This window comes from Megalopta genalis, chromosome 1 (assembly GCF_051020955.1).
Source record: "Megalopta genalis isolate 19385.01 chromosome 1, iyMegGena1_principal, whole genome shotgun sequence".
Classification (NCBI taxonomy): Eukaryota; Metazoa; Arthropoda; class Insecta; order Hymenoptera; family Halictidae; genus Megalopta; species Megalopta genalis.
In genome coordinates, this window is record NC_135013.1 from 8,053,690 (window position 1) to 8,069,198 (window position 15,509).

The following is a 15,509-nucleotide window of genomic DNA, read 5'->3' on the forward strand; positions in this document are numbered from 1 at the left end:
TCAGTCTAAGCCGATCACAGTAAATTCTCCTTTGATCAACGATTATAAAAACGAGGCTCGAACAATCGTATCTCCTCTTCCCAAATTGTCCATTTTCGTTTCCAAGCTGGGCGTCAATTAGGGAGAATTTGCCGTACATAATCGATCGATATATCAATAAATCGAAGTAAACGATTTCTCAGTCTAAGCCGATCACAGTAAATTCTCCTTTGATCAACGATTATAAAAACGAGGCTCGAACAATCGTATCTCCTCTTCCCAAATTGTCCATTTTCGTTTCCAAGCTGGGCGTCAATTAGGGAGAATTTGCCGTACATAATCGATCGATATATCAATAAATCGAAGTAAACGATTTCTCAGTCTAAGCCGATCACAGTAAATTCTCCTTTGATCAACGATTATAAAAACGAGGCTCGAACAATCGTTTCTCCTCTTCCCAAATTGTCCATCTTTGTGCGCAATCTCAGCGCGAATTAGGGAGAAATTATCGTATATTCGGTCCGGAAGGGGTGCGCCTTTCGAGCGTTAAAACATTTTTTGGACATTTTTCGGATAACGAAACGCGGCTGCCCTGTCTCGCTGCGAGCCCTTCGATGATCGATCATCGACAGCTCTAGCCATCGACAGCTCTAGCCATCGAAACGGCGTCGCCTTCAGGGATTTTCGGCGGCGGTTAAGCGGCTGTCGGCTGCCTTCAGTCGCAATCCGAACTGCAATGGAATCGATAGCGTTCGTGTCCCCGGCGCACGTGGAAACGTGGAAACTAGAATGAATCGAAGTATCAGCCCTTCGCCGCCCTCTCGCCACCCTCTCGCCGCCCTCGGCCGGTTGTACGCGAAATCACGCGATCTGTTTTCGAGCCTGACCCGGACAATCCTCACTTCCGCTCCGATCACCGTTCGCGCGATTTAGGACGATCGCGATAAAACTTGATCGAAACGATCCTGCGTTTTTTTCCCCCCGCCGCTCTTCCTTCGACGAGCATCGTTGCAGACAACACGTCGTTCGTCGACGATCGTCGTCGGACCCGACGCGACGACGCTTATCCGAGCGAACCATTACGGTCGGGTTCGATCGATCCATTTTCTACGGGCAAACGAATTTCCTCGTTCCGTTGATTATTTGCAAATCGTCGAAAATAATCTCTCCGTCGCTTTTCCACGGAGTTTCGCTCTGTCTCATAAATAATCGATCGACCCGCGATACACACGTATATCGCGAATGCCGCGGATTTGAAATTGAAATAAAGTCGCGATCGCGATTAATCGTCGGGGTCGCGAATTAATTACTGGGAATCGTTAAGACGGTTCGTTGGTCGCTTTGAATGATAAATAGCAATCCGTTCGCGAGGAAAGCAATTTGATCGTCGGAAAAGGTAGCTCGAACACGTTTTTTTCATTAACGTACGTATTTCCGGAAGGTTCGTTTATAAAGTTTTTCATATTATTTTACTTTGATTAAACGTCTCGTTTCTCTTCTCGCCGTTCCACGGAACAGAGTCGTTGTTATTAGCGTCGACAAATTGCCTGTATAAGTGGAATACGAATGAAATGGTTGATCTACGGTGGCCCATAAAAGTGTTCGTGCACCTTTTAAAACGCAATTTACCGTAATCGGCGCTTAGACTGAGAAATCGTTTATTTCGATTTATTGATATATCGATCGATTATGTACGGCAAATTCTCCCTAATTGACGTCCAGCTTGGAAACGAAAATGGGCAATTTGGGAAGAGGAGATACGATTGTTCGAGCTTCGTTTTTATAATCGTTGATCGAAAGAGAATTTACTGTGATCGGCTTAGACTGAGAAATCGTTTATTTCGATTTATTGATATATCGATCGATTATGTACGGCAAATTCTCCCTAATTGACGTCCAGCTTGGAAACGAAAAAATGGGCAATTTGGGAAGAGGAGATACGATTGTTCGAGCTTCGTTTTTATAATTGTTGATCGAAAGAGAATTTACTGTGATCGGCTTAGACTGAGAAATCGTTTATTTCGATTTATTGATATATCGATCGATTATGTACGGCAAATTCTCCCTAATTGACGTCCAGCTTGGAAACGAAAATGGGCAATTTGGGAAGACGAGATACGATTGTTCGAGCTTCGTTTTTATAATTGTTGATCGAAAGAGAATTTACTGTGATCGGCTTAGACTGAGAAATCGTTTGCTTCGATTTATTGATATATCGATCGATTATGTACGGCAAATTCTCCCTAATTGACGCCCAGCTTGGAAACGAAAATGGGCAATTTGGGAAGAGGAGATACGATTGTTCGAGCTTCGTTTTTATAATTGTTGATCGAAGGAGAATTTACTGTGATCGGCTTAGACTGAGAAATCGTTTATTTCGATTTATTGATATATCGATCGATTATGTACGGCAAATTCTCCCTAATTGACGTCCAGCTTGGAAACGAAAATGGGCAATTTGGGAAGAGGAGATACGATTGTTCGAGCTTCGTTTTTATAATTGTTGATCGAAGGAGAATTTACTGTGATCGGCTTAGACTGAGAAATCGTTTATTTCGATTTATTGATATATCGATCGATTATGTACGGCAAATTCTCCCTAATTGACGCCCAGCTTGGAAACGAAAATGGGCAATTTGGGAAGAGGAGATACGATTGGTCGAGCTTCGCGGCTCGTTTTTATAGCCACCGATCGTCAATAATTGTAAAAACGAGCCGCGAGGCTCGAACAATCGTATCTCCTTTTTCATTTTTGTGCACAATCTCAGGCGCGAATTAGGGAGAAATTATTGTAACCGCGCATACTTGAGATCATTTATCACTTTATTCGTCAATTTTCTTTTTCGGCAAATTGTGTTTATGAATGAAATACGAATGAAATGGTTGATCTACAGTGGCCCATAAAAGTGTTCGTGCACCTTTTAAAACGCAATAACTATTTTAAAACTGAACCAAAACGACTTGAATTATTTTTAGAGAGGGTCTCATCTACTAGACGATGACTGAAAAGCTTTTCTTTTTTAATTTTGCTATTAGTTGGAATGAAAAGAAACAATTAAAAATCCTCGTTTTTTAACTTTTTTATCTGAGCCTACGACGAAAATTTATAAGTGTCTCTCGTAGATCTGGGTAACTTATACGCGTGCCGAAAATTTGATCGAAATCGGTGAAACCGGAGTCGAGCCACAGGCGTCGAAGGATTTGAAAAGCTGCAGATTTGTTACAGTTTTTGGTCGAATCGCGATAAAACTGCGATTTAAGAATAATATTTATTAGAGAATATAGAATAATATATAGCCGTATGGAGCATATTGCGTTCGCGAAACCCGAATTTGCAAACGCCATCCAGGCCAGTGAACTTTGATCGGTATTGTCCGATACGTCTGTTTATGACTGACCGTTTCTACTTATATCGTATTATCTGTTTCGTGTGTTCACGGCAGTGCACGCGCCGCTATCTTCTGTCAACGTCCACCTAATTATCACGGTAAATAATCCGTACCTTACCGTCGACAACGTTTATAAAATTGCCACGAAGTCGGGCGAAATCGTCGCAGAGGAAATTTTGAAATTTTGAAATTTTGAGATCTTGAAATTTTGATATTTTGATATTTTGAAATTTTATTTTGATATTTTGATATTTTGAAATTTTGAGATTTTGAGATTTTGATGTTTTGAAACTTTGAAATTTTGAGATTTTGAAATGTTGAAGTTTTGAAATTTTGAGATTTTAATATTTTGAAACTTTGAAATTTTGAGATTTTGAAACCCTGAAGTTTTGAGATTTTGATATTTTGAAACTTTGAGATTTTGAGATTTTGAAACTTTGAAATTTTTAGATTTTGAGATCCTGAAGTTCTGAAATTTTGAGATTTTGAGATTTTGATATTTTGAAATTTTGAGATTTTGATATTTTGAAACTTTGAAATTTTGAGATTTTGAAATCTTGAAGTTTTGAAATTTTGAGATTTTGAAACTTTGAAATTTTGAGATTTTGAAATCTTGGAATTTTGAGATTTTGAAATTTAAAAATTTTGAGATTTAAAAATTTTGGAATTTTGAATTTGTGAAATTTAGAAATTTAGAAATTTTGGATTTGTGATATTTAGAAATTTAGAAATTTTGAATTTGTGACATTTAGAAATTGTGTAAAACAGCTGTTCATTGAAACATTCATCGAAACATTAATTACAGTCTTCGTCATCCCTAAAAAAAAAACAAATCCGAAAGGACAGATAATCGCACGGTTGCCCAGAAAGTCGAACATTTTCCAGCCGATTCTCGCGTTGCATTTTCCTCTCGTTCCGTGGCCTCCCGTCGATCAACAGGACAACATGTAATCTTATTTCCGTGAGCCGTCCCTCTCGTTGCACACCTTGAAGGGAACGCGCGATGGTCGGTGGCTATATTTAACGTTGTTCGACATGGTTCGTCATCTAGTCCCATCCTCGGCAATTTTATTTTCGCATTTTCGCATCTATCCCGTAACGAACCACGATTTATAACCATCATGTACCGAGCACCCGAACCTAATCGCGCCAGAAGAAACCGTGCGAATAGTCGACAGAGGTGCCGACGATGTCGGAAGCGAATATAAGAAAGAAACGTTTGCTTGCCGATGATGCAGTAGCACCTATCTGTTGGCTGGAGTATAGAAGATAGCGTTAATTTATCTGATTTCGCACTTCGCGGAAGAACGAAGGTACATTACTCTCTTGCGTTCAATAATTTGCTACGTTTCGTTGTCGGTGCCATTAATGAACAATTCGTATAATTTACAATTTACATACAATTCATATAATTTTCGTATAATTGATGTTAATATTTTTTGCATAATTTTCGTATAATTAATGTTAATATTTTTTGTATAATTTTCGTATACTTAATGTTAATATTTTTTGTGTAATTTTCATATAATTGATATTAATATATTTTGCATAATTTTCATATAATTAATATTATTATTTTTTGTATAATTTTCGTATAATTGATATTATTTTTTGAATAAATTTCGTACAATTAATATTAATATTTTTCGTATAATTTCCGTGTAATTAATATTAATATTTTTTGTATAATTTTTGTATAATATATATTAATATTTTGTGAATATTTTTCGTATAATATTCGTATAATTAATATTAATATATTTTGCATAATTTTCGTATAATTGATATTATTTTTTGAATAAATTTCGAACAATTAATACTAATATTTTTCGTTTAATTTTCGTGTAATTAATATTAATATTTTTTGTATATTTTTTGTATTATATAATAGATATTAATATTTTGTGTATAATTTTCGTATAAATAATATCAATATTTTTCGTATAATATACGTATAATTAATATTAGTATTTTGTCTATAATTTTCGTATAATTAATATTAATATTCAATTTTCATATAATTGATATTAATATTTTTTGCATAATTTTCGTATAATTGATATTAATATTTTTTGCATAATCTTCATATAATAGATATTAATATTTTTCGTGGAATTTTCATATAATTAATATTAATATTTTTCGTATAATTAATATTAATATTTTTCGTATAATTGATATCAATATTTTTTGAATAATTTTCGTATAATTTCCATATAATTTTCGTACAATTAATATCAATATTTTTCGCATAATTCTCGTACAATAGATATCAATATTTTTCGAAGAATTTTCATATAATTTTCGTATAACTAATATTAATATTTTCCGCATAATTCTCGTATGTGCAAAAATGCTCGATTTCTCTCTCGTACCGTGTTGCACTGCGACGCGTTTCCACGAAACAAGATTCCCAATGCAGATCGACGACCATCCAACTGCACAAAGCGAAAAATGGATGAAACACGGTTCAAAGATATTAATCGCGACGGATCACCGTCAAACGATTGAAAGATCGTCAAAGAATTTCCGCAAGAGTTCGCCGGTTCGTTCGCCGGTTCGAACATCGTCGGATCGAGTGTGATTTGCATTCTCGTCGACGATAAACGTCGAATAAATGTTTTTCGAACGCCGTCGCGGATAGTTCGAGCGTCTGAACAATGGGGGAGGGGTAATTTCCCCGAGTTCTCCGTCCGCGCGGGACTTCGGCATTGTCGGTTCTCGTTGGCGGTGTACGCGCGACGGACTGGTATCGGTTTACGGAAACGCGTCAGCAATTTGCGAAGCGGAAACACCCGGTGAATCGACATTTGTCTCGACGCGGAGCGGACCGGAGCCGAGCAGAGCGGCGCCGAGAAACCGAACGCCGCCGTGCCGTGCCACGCGCGTTATGCAGATACAGAGTCGGGACGGCGACTTAAAAACAACTGGCACGAGAGAGAGCGAGAGACAGAGTAAGAGAGCGAGAGAGCGGGAGAGAGAGTGAGAGAGCGAGAGGGAGAGTAAGAGAGTGAGAGAGCAGGAGAAAGAGCGAGAGAGAGCGAGAGAGAGCGAGAGAGAGCGAAAGAGCGGGAGAGAGAGCGAGAGAGAGAGAGCGAAAGGACGAAAGAGAGAGAGAGTGAGAGAGCGAGAGAGAGAGTAAGGGAGCGAGAGAGAGAGTAAGAGAGCGAAAGAGAGAGCGAGAGAGAGCGAAAGGACGAGAGAGAGAGAGAGAGAGAGTAAGAGAGCGAAAGAGAGAGCGAGAGAGAGCGAAAGGACGAGAGAGGGAGAGTAAGAGAGCGAAAGAGAGAGCGAAAGGACGAGAGAGAGAGTAAGAGAGAGAGAGTAAGAAAGTGAGAGAGAGAGCGAGAGAGAGACAGAGAGAACGAGAGAGATAGTGAGAGAGGGAAAGACAGAGAGCGCGAGAGAGAGAGCGGGAGAAAGAGCGAGAGAGAGAACGAAAAAACGAGAGAGAGAGTGAGAGAGCGAGAGAGAGCAAGAGAGAGAGCGAGAGAGAAAGTAAGAGAGCGAGAGAGAGCGAGAGAGCAGGAGAGAGAGCGAGAGAGAGAGAGCGAAGGAGCGAGAGAGAGAGAGAGAGAGAGAGAGAGAGAGAGAAAGAGAACGCAGTTGCATTGCCCGACGGAACGCTGACGGGGATTTATTTAAATGCGTGAAATGGCCGATCGTCGGTGTCTGGAAGCTAGCCAGCTTGTAGAGGGCCTGATAAAATCGCTCGATGGATCCGGAGAGAGAGACAATTAATCATTCGTTCCGTGTCGTCGCGCTGATTATCGTGGCTCTTTCCGCTTTGGCCGGGCTCTGCCGGCTCGAAAATGGCCACCGAACGACGGCGGACTGCGACTACCCACCCCTCCCCCACCTCCCCCGCCATGGAATAAATAACTTTTCGGTTTGAACGATCGTTCGTCGCACCTTGTCTCCGGGCGAACGGTCTGCTTACCGGGAATCTAAACGTTCCGCGCCCCTTTTCGGGCGAATTACGCAACCGTTTTATGCCCGCGGATCCATAAAATCTTTCGTCTCCGTTGCGAACGCGTCGTCGTTTCAACGACGTCTCGTTCGACACTTTGCTTTGTATCGGAGCTGTTTCGACTTCCAAGCGTCCGACGGCGACGGAATTGATATTACGAACAACATTATCTCTAAAGCGCGGTGAATCGAGTAAGATCGTCGAGAATTTGTAACCATCTGCAACGATGGACTTACGAATCGACTGGCAGTTATGGATCTTTAAGTACGCTTCGATCGCGACGACGGCAGTTGCTTCGTTCGCGCACCATCGAGAAATAGATCGAGTTATAAATAACTTCTGATTTTTTAACGGATATTTATTTCGTTCCTTTTTTTCCATTTATTTGTTTTGTTTCTTTTATTCTAGTTATTTAATATTTATATAATATAATAATATATATTATATAATATAAAAAATATATAATAATATATATAATATAAAATAATAAAATAATATATATTATATAATATAATAATATATATAATATTTAGGGACTCATTTGTCCTGGTAACGAACAGTGGATAGACACGAACAATAGATTCTAGCTAGCCGAATCGGAAGTTATTCATGACTGGACCTAATACGGGGTATCCCAAAAATTATTGTACAAGCCGGATATGAGGGGTTCCTGAGGTCATTTGAAGTAACTTTTTCCTTAGCGGAAATGCAATCCGCCGCTTCGTTTACGAGTTATTAACGAAAAACAGTGGCCAATGAGAGGTGAGATCAACTGGCGCGAGGCGACGCAAGGCGACCGATCCAATCAGCGGAAGCGAGCTTCGCGCGCTCGTTGGCTTGGCCGCCACGCGCCAGCCGAGCTCGCCTCTTATTGGTCAGTGTTTTTCGTTAATAACTCGCAAACGAAGCCGCGGATTGCATTCTCGCTAAGGAAAAAGTTACTTCAAATTACCACAGGAATCCCCTATTTCCAGATTGCGAGATATTTTTGGGGTACCCTGTATAACGAACGACATGGTCTAATCGTTGCCACTTAGCAGATGATTATCGATGATTATCTTTAACGCGTAGCATACCTTTCATTCCTCGCCGTTCGATTTACGGAAAATATAGTAAATCCTCCCCAATTATTCTTCAGCTTCTAAACAAAAATGGACAATTCCGGAAGAGCAGACACGATTATTCGAGCCTCGTTTTTATAATTGTCGATCGAGGGAGAATTTACCGTAATCGGCTCAGACTGGGAAATCGTTTACTTTAATTTATTGATATCTCAATCGATTATGGTGCTTCTTAACGCTGCGACTGGCACCCGAACGATCTCGAAGCTTTCATAAAATTGAGGCGCTTTGTTCGAACAAATTGAAATTAGAAAGTTTAACTTTAATGGTATCAATTACCTTTTCGATGTTCTCACGTTTCACGAATCCTGATAAAATTTGTAAACTACGACAGATCAGCGTAGAAATTAATTTTCAAATCTGGACGAATCGTTCGGTCGCCTGCGTATGGACGACGCGGCAACCAAAGTGCCAGGTGTTCTAAATAAATGAAAAGATCGATATATAAACAATTGGTGCAAGCTCTAGTATACGAAATCCGAAGCATTTCGAACTGTAAGTATAAGAATACTTTGTTTCAGCTTCTTTTTCGAGTCGCACGGTGTTTTTCTCCGTCGTTCGCCACGCGACCGTAACATTTTACGATAAATTAGCTCGAGGAAACATTTCCAAGCAATCCGATCGTTGACCAATTGGCAACTATAAAAACGAGCCGCGAGGCTCGGATAATAGTATCTCCGCTTCCCGAATATTGTCCATTTTTACGTACAATCCGAAGGAAAATTAGGGAGAATTAATTAACAACCGCAGAATAAAACCCGGCAAATAAGGAGAAACGTAACTAAATAATAATTCCCGTTCGTCCGCGCAGCGAACGTCTGTTTTTCTCCTCTCTCATTTCTCCTCTCTCATTTCTCCTCTCTCTTTCACGTCGCGTAACGTATTATGCTGCAAAGAAGACGTGCACGCCGCAAGACGAATTAGCGTAATCGTATCTCCGCTTCCCAAATAGTTCATTCTTGTTTCTAAGCTGATGGATTAAATTGTGTAGAATTTACTGCACATTTCCAAATATTCTTTTTAAGAATTTTTTTTGCGCAATTGTTTCCAAGGATCGTAAGACGGTTCGAAAACGAAAGAAGGAAGGTTCGGCGGGTTGAAGCGTTAAACGACAACGCTCTCCGATTTCTCGCATCACCGTCGACTTCGCCGCGGTTTCTTCCGCGGATTAATACGCGCGATCGATCGGATCATTTATCTTTCTGCACGTCGCGTGACGGCGTGCCGCGCGACGATCGCGTAAACAGCGAAGCTGGGTCATTTCTGATCCCTGATAACGTTCCCGATCTCTGCGATCAGCCGTATCGCTCGTCGATCCCTCGAACATTGTTTCCCTATCGTTTACTTTTTCTCCTCGTTGAACCGATAGCGGCATTTAATGGATGAACCCTGGAGCTCTCTCTCTCTCTCTCCCGCTCTCTCGTTCTCTCTCTCGCTCTTTCGCTCTCTCTCTCCCGCTCTCTCGCTCTCTCTCTCGCTCTCTCACTCTCTCTCGCCTTTTCGCTCTCTCTCTCGCTCTCTCTTGCTCTCTTACTTTCTCTCTCGCTCTCTCACTCTCTCTCTTTCGCTTTTTCGCTCTTTCGCTCTTCCTTTCGCTCTCTCTCTCGCTCTCTAGCACTCTCTCGCTCTCTTACTCTCCCTCTCGCTCTCTTTCTCACTCGCTCTCTCGCTCCCTCTCTCTCGCTCTCCCTCTCTCTTGCTCTCCCGCTCTTTCTCGCTTCCTCACTCTCTCTCTCTCTCACTCTCTCTCGCTTTTTCGCTCTCTTTCGCTCTCTCCCTCGCTCTCTCGCTCTCTCACTCTCTCTCGCTCTCTTACTCTGTCTGTCTGTCTGTCTCTCTTTCTCTCTCTCTCTCTCTCTCTCTCTCTCTCTCTCTCTCTCTCTCGATCTGCACACTTGAAACATTGAAGGACTGAGCGACGAGTGTCCTCGTTTTCGGTTCACATCGCGGGAAACCCGCGGCATCGGCCATAATCGTTAAATATCACGCGATAATCCGATGAACATTACACTTTCCGGTGTAAACCAGCGCGTTTTTTTTTGGCGAACCGGTTAACCGTGTTGTGTTTAATTGCTCGACGCGTCCCGACGCCGCTGTCGAAAAACGTTCCCGTGGATTTTTCCACCGGCCACCGGATATACGCGACGACCCGTGCCGGACGAACATAATGTTCATCTATAAAATGTGTGTCACATCAAAAGTGAAATTCCTCGTACGTGACCCGACGCGCAGAGTACCGCGCTAATTCGTCTTGCGGCGTGCACGTCTTCTTTGCAGCATAATACGTATCGCGACGCTCCGCGTATCGCGAGTCGCGTCGTTACGTTTCGTCGGCACGGAGATTTCTGGCACAGAAATGAGAGAGGAGAAAAACAGACGTTCGCTACGCGGACGAACGTGAATTATTATTTAGTTACGTTTCTCCTTATTTGCCGGGTTTTATTCTTCGGTTGTTAATTAATTCTCCCTAATTTTCCTTCGGATTGTACGCAAAAATGGACAATTCGGGAAGCGGAGATACGATTATCCGAGCCTCGCGGCTCGTTTTTATAGTTGCCGATTGGTCAACGATCGGATTGCTTGGAAATGTTTCCTCGAGCTAATTTATCGTAAAATGTTACGGTCGCGTGGCGAACGACGGAGAAAAACACCGTGCGACTCGAAAAAGAAGGTGGAACAAAGTATTCTTATACTTACAGTTCGAAATGCTTCGGATTTCGTATACTAGAGCTTGCACCAATTGTTTATATTTCGATATTTTCATTTATCTAGAACACCTGGCACTTTGGTTGCCGCGTCGTCCATACGCAGGCGACCGAACGATTCGTCCAGATTTGAAAATTAATTTCTACGCTGATCTGTCGTAGTTTACAAATTTTATCAGGATTCGTGAAACGTGAGAACATCGAAAAGGTAATTGATACCATTAAAGTTAAACTTTCTAATTTCAATTTGTTCGAACAAAGCGCCTCAATTTTATGAAAGCTTCGAGATCGTTCGTGTGCCAGTCGCAGCGTTAAGGAGCACCATAATCGATTGAGATATCGATAAATTAAAGTAGACGATTTCCCAGTCTGAGCCGATTACGGTAAATTCTCCCTCGATCGACAATTATAAAAACGAGGCTCGAATAATCGTATCTCCTCTTCCCAAATTGTCCAGTTTTGTTTAGAGGCTGAAGGAGAATCGGGAGAGAATTTACTGCACCCCGAACGTTTCAGTCTCGTCCGACAATTGAATCTATCGGTAGCCAATAAATTCTGACAAGGCGAATTCTTCGAACACCAGACAAGCATTGGCGAGCGCCGTTCTAAAGACGTTTCCGCAAAGGTATACTCGGCGAAGATGCGCCGGTTATTCTCGTTTTATTTTCGACCTGTACGTCCTATTTGGCTCCGAGCACGCCTCTATTTCTTGTCCATCTCTTTATCGCAGGCGCGACCATTTTTTTTCGTGCCCGAACGAAACCGGCCGATGTTTACCATTCGCTCGGTTGGTCCACTCGCTCGCTCCGCCGCCATATTGTTGTTCCGAGCGTGCCGCACGCGTGTATGTCGCGTCGATTGCGCGAAGATACGGAATAAAGTCGCAGTGAAACGTCGCAGACATGGTTGGACGAACTTGCTCTAACGGTATGTCACAGAAATTTTATTTTCAACTCGCCTTGCTGAAAATAAGTCTTTTGGCGCGCTTCTCAGAATTTTTCGTCGTTCCATTTACAGTAATTTCTCCCTAATTGACGCTTCGTTTGGGAAAAAAATGGAGAATTTGGGAGGAGAAGGAGATACGATTATTCGAGCTTTGCAGCTCGTTTTTATAGTTTTTATAGCACCCCCTCCTCCTCTCAAATTTTACATATTTTATTGTACCTCGGTCAGGTGCTATTTTTATAGGAAAAAATATATATATTATATTATATATTATATATATATATATATATATATATATATATATTATTTATATATTATATATATTATTATATATATATATATATATATATATATATATATATATATATATATATTATATAGGAAAAAGTTTACTGGCCCGTTTACTATCTTTCTGTTGAAAGGTAAATTACTTGCACGATTACTACTATTGCAATTATTCGCAATTACTATCGCACGATTCGACAAATATTTGTTTCATGGGAAAATAGTTTTGTTACGTTGTCTCTTTTGACACCATCGAACTTTAGTTTTTCGGTCATTTTTCAATATACCAAATACAGTAAATTCTCTTTAATTGACGCCCATTTTGGAAAAAATGGAGAATTTGGGAGGAGAAGGAGATACGATTATTCGAGCCTTGCAGCTCGTTTTAAATAATTATTGACAATCGGTAACTATAAATAATAATCATGTCTCATCTTCCGAAATTTTCCATTTTTCTTGTACAAGCTGAGCGTCGATTAGGGAGAATTTACATTATTCTGCTCGCAAGATCGTGACGTTCGAGTGCCGGACACGTGGGCAGCGTAGCGAAACAGGAAAGCAGAGAGATAAATGAATCCCTTTTGTGATCATTTTAAATCGATATCTCTCTCTTTCTAGTATGACGTCAGCTCGCCTACGGTATTTTAAATAAAACGCACCGGTTATTTCTGTCTCCGCGTGATTATGTATACAGGGTGTCCCACAATTATTTTAACAGCCGAAAATGAGGGGTAGCTGAGGTCGTTTAAAGTAACTTTTTCCTTTGCGAAAATGCAATCCGCGGCTTTGTTTACGAGTTATTAACGAAAAACACTGGCCAATGAGAGGTGACGGTGCGAGAGAGAGGGTCCGCGAGAGAGTCCGCAGCACGAGGCTTTGACAGAAGGTCGGAACGGACTCGAGCCGCGTTCGAAGTATTGAACAAGTCACGAAGCGAGAACTTTCCGGATTTTTTTAACTACATAACAGTGATATTTTTAAGAAAAACGCTGTTCACCTTTACTTTAGAACGTCTGAAGAATATTTACTAATTTTTCGGACCCGAAATAATATGAAGTTTAACCGTGACAGCTGTTTTAATTTTCTGGTGTGCATGACACCTCGTGTGTACCATATGAAATTTTTATGCAAGGTGTACAGTGAAGATTAACGAATGATTTGCAAAGCTGATTTAATTAATAATAAATAAGGGACGTAAAGGATTTGTTTATTAGAGAGATATGAAAAATATTATCAGTAAGAAACTCACCCATTTAGTTGAGCATGCATTTGCTGGCTGAAATTCATGATGTCGAAGGGCACTGACCTTGTACAACGTACAGCTGATCTTTCACTGCACTGTCACTAAACACTGATCACTTAATTAATCACTGATAATCCGAATCACTTGTGGATATTTAAGAAAGATCACTGAGACTCGTTCGCGGATAATCGTTTATTCGACGCGTTCGTTCGGAAGTCGACGTTTCACTGCCAAAAAATCGAGGCCTCGACCGTGGGCCCTTGTCGTTCGTCTTTCGGCCGTCCGAGGAAATAACACCCGATACTATTTTCTTCGAAGCGCAGGGTAACGCCAAATGAAATAAACAAGATATGCCGAGACGTAAACTGTGTCCGACCCGCTGTCACCCTGCGCTCTTAGAACGTAATTAATGGCCGTGCGAAGAAAATGGTATCGAGTGTCATTTCCTCGGACGGCCGAACGACGAACAATAAGGACCCACAGTCAAGGCCTGAATTTTTCGGCAGTGAAACGTCGACTTCCGAACGAACGCGTCGAATAAACGATTATCCGCGAACGAGTCTCAGTGATCTTTCTTAAATATCCACAAGTGATTCGGATTATCAGTGATTAAATAACTGATCAGTGTTTGGTGACAGTGCAGTGTAAGTGAACTTCGCAAATAACCATACCAGAGGTTCCACCGACAGTATCCCTCGAATGTTGCGGTCATCGACCTGGGATCAGCTGTTCGTTGTACGAGGTCAGTACGTACGAGTCAGCAAATGCATCCTCAACTAAATGGGTGAGTTTCTTATCGATAATATTTTTCATATTTCTCTAAAAAACAAATCCTTTACGTACCTTAACGCGATTATTTATTATTAAATCAGCTTTGCGAGTCATTCGTTGAATTCTGTTCGTACACGGAATTATTTAAATTAAAATATCATTTACGAACTTTGTTAATCTTCACTGTACACCTTGCATAAAAATTTCATATGGTACACATAAGGTGTCATGCACACCAGAAAATTAAAACGACTGTCACGGTTAAACTACATATTATTTCGAGTCCGAAAAATTAGTGAATATTCTTCAGACGTTCTAAAGTAAAGGTGAACAGCGTTTTTCTTAAAAATATCACTGTTATGTAGTTAAAAAAATCCGGAAAGTTCTCGCTTCGTGACTTGTTCAATACTTCGAACGCGGCTCGAGTCCGTCCCGACCTTCTGTCAAAGTCTGGTGCTGCGGACTCTCTCGCGGACCCTCTCTCTCGCACCGTCACCTCTCATTGGCCAGTGTTTTTCGTTAATAACTCGTAAACAAAGCCGCGGATTGCATTTTCGCAAAGGAAAAAGTTACTTCAAATGACCTCAGCTACCCCTCATTTTCGGCTGTTAAAATAATTGTGGGACACCCTGTAGAACGATTTACTACAGCGGATCCAACAAAAAAGCTATCGAGAGTCACGATGATAAACTACGAATTATAAATTCTAATTTTATGAAAATCGATGCTATTACACTAACAGATGCCTCGCGGTCGAGATAAGAATATTATTAGTTTCGATCGACGCTTCGCCGATCGCCAGCACATAACCCCAAAAATTCCAGAAAAATCGAAGAAGCTCGTTTTTAACTCGAGAACTGTGTCGAGTTCACTGAACACGATCAATGCATAATTGTTTTATATTTATTATTTACGTTATATTATTTTTTATTATATTATTTTAGTTTTATATTTATTATTTATATTATATTATTTTTTATTATATTAGTTTAGTTTTATATTTATTGTTTATATTATATATTTCTGTTTTATAATATATTTCTATTGTAATTCATTTTTACTATGATTTATTTTCTATTATATTATATTGTATTTCCATTG

General features: G+C 40.5%; 1 protein-coding gene across 2 annotated transcripts in view; it reads left to right on the top strand.

The window, feature by feature from the left end:
* LOC117228623 (uncharacterized) overlaps nt 1–15,509 on the top strand; it is a 38,649-nt gene that overhangs the window by 8,375 nt on the left and 14,765 nt on the right. The window contains exon 1 of one of the 2 annotated variants that reach the window (XM_033484468.2): nt 11,956–12,091. The exons of the other annotated variant lie outside the window; for it this stretch is intronic. Within the exon in view, the coding sequence (XP_033340359.2) occupies nt 12,067–12,091 (25 nt within the window). The 5' untranslated portion in view covers nt 11,956–12,066. Of the gene's footprint in view, nt 1–11,955; nt 12,092–15,509 lie in introns of those variants that run through there. 2 annotated transcript variants of the gene reach the window in all.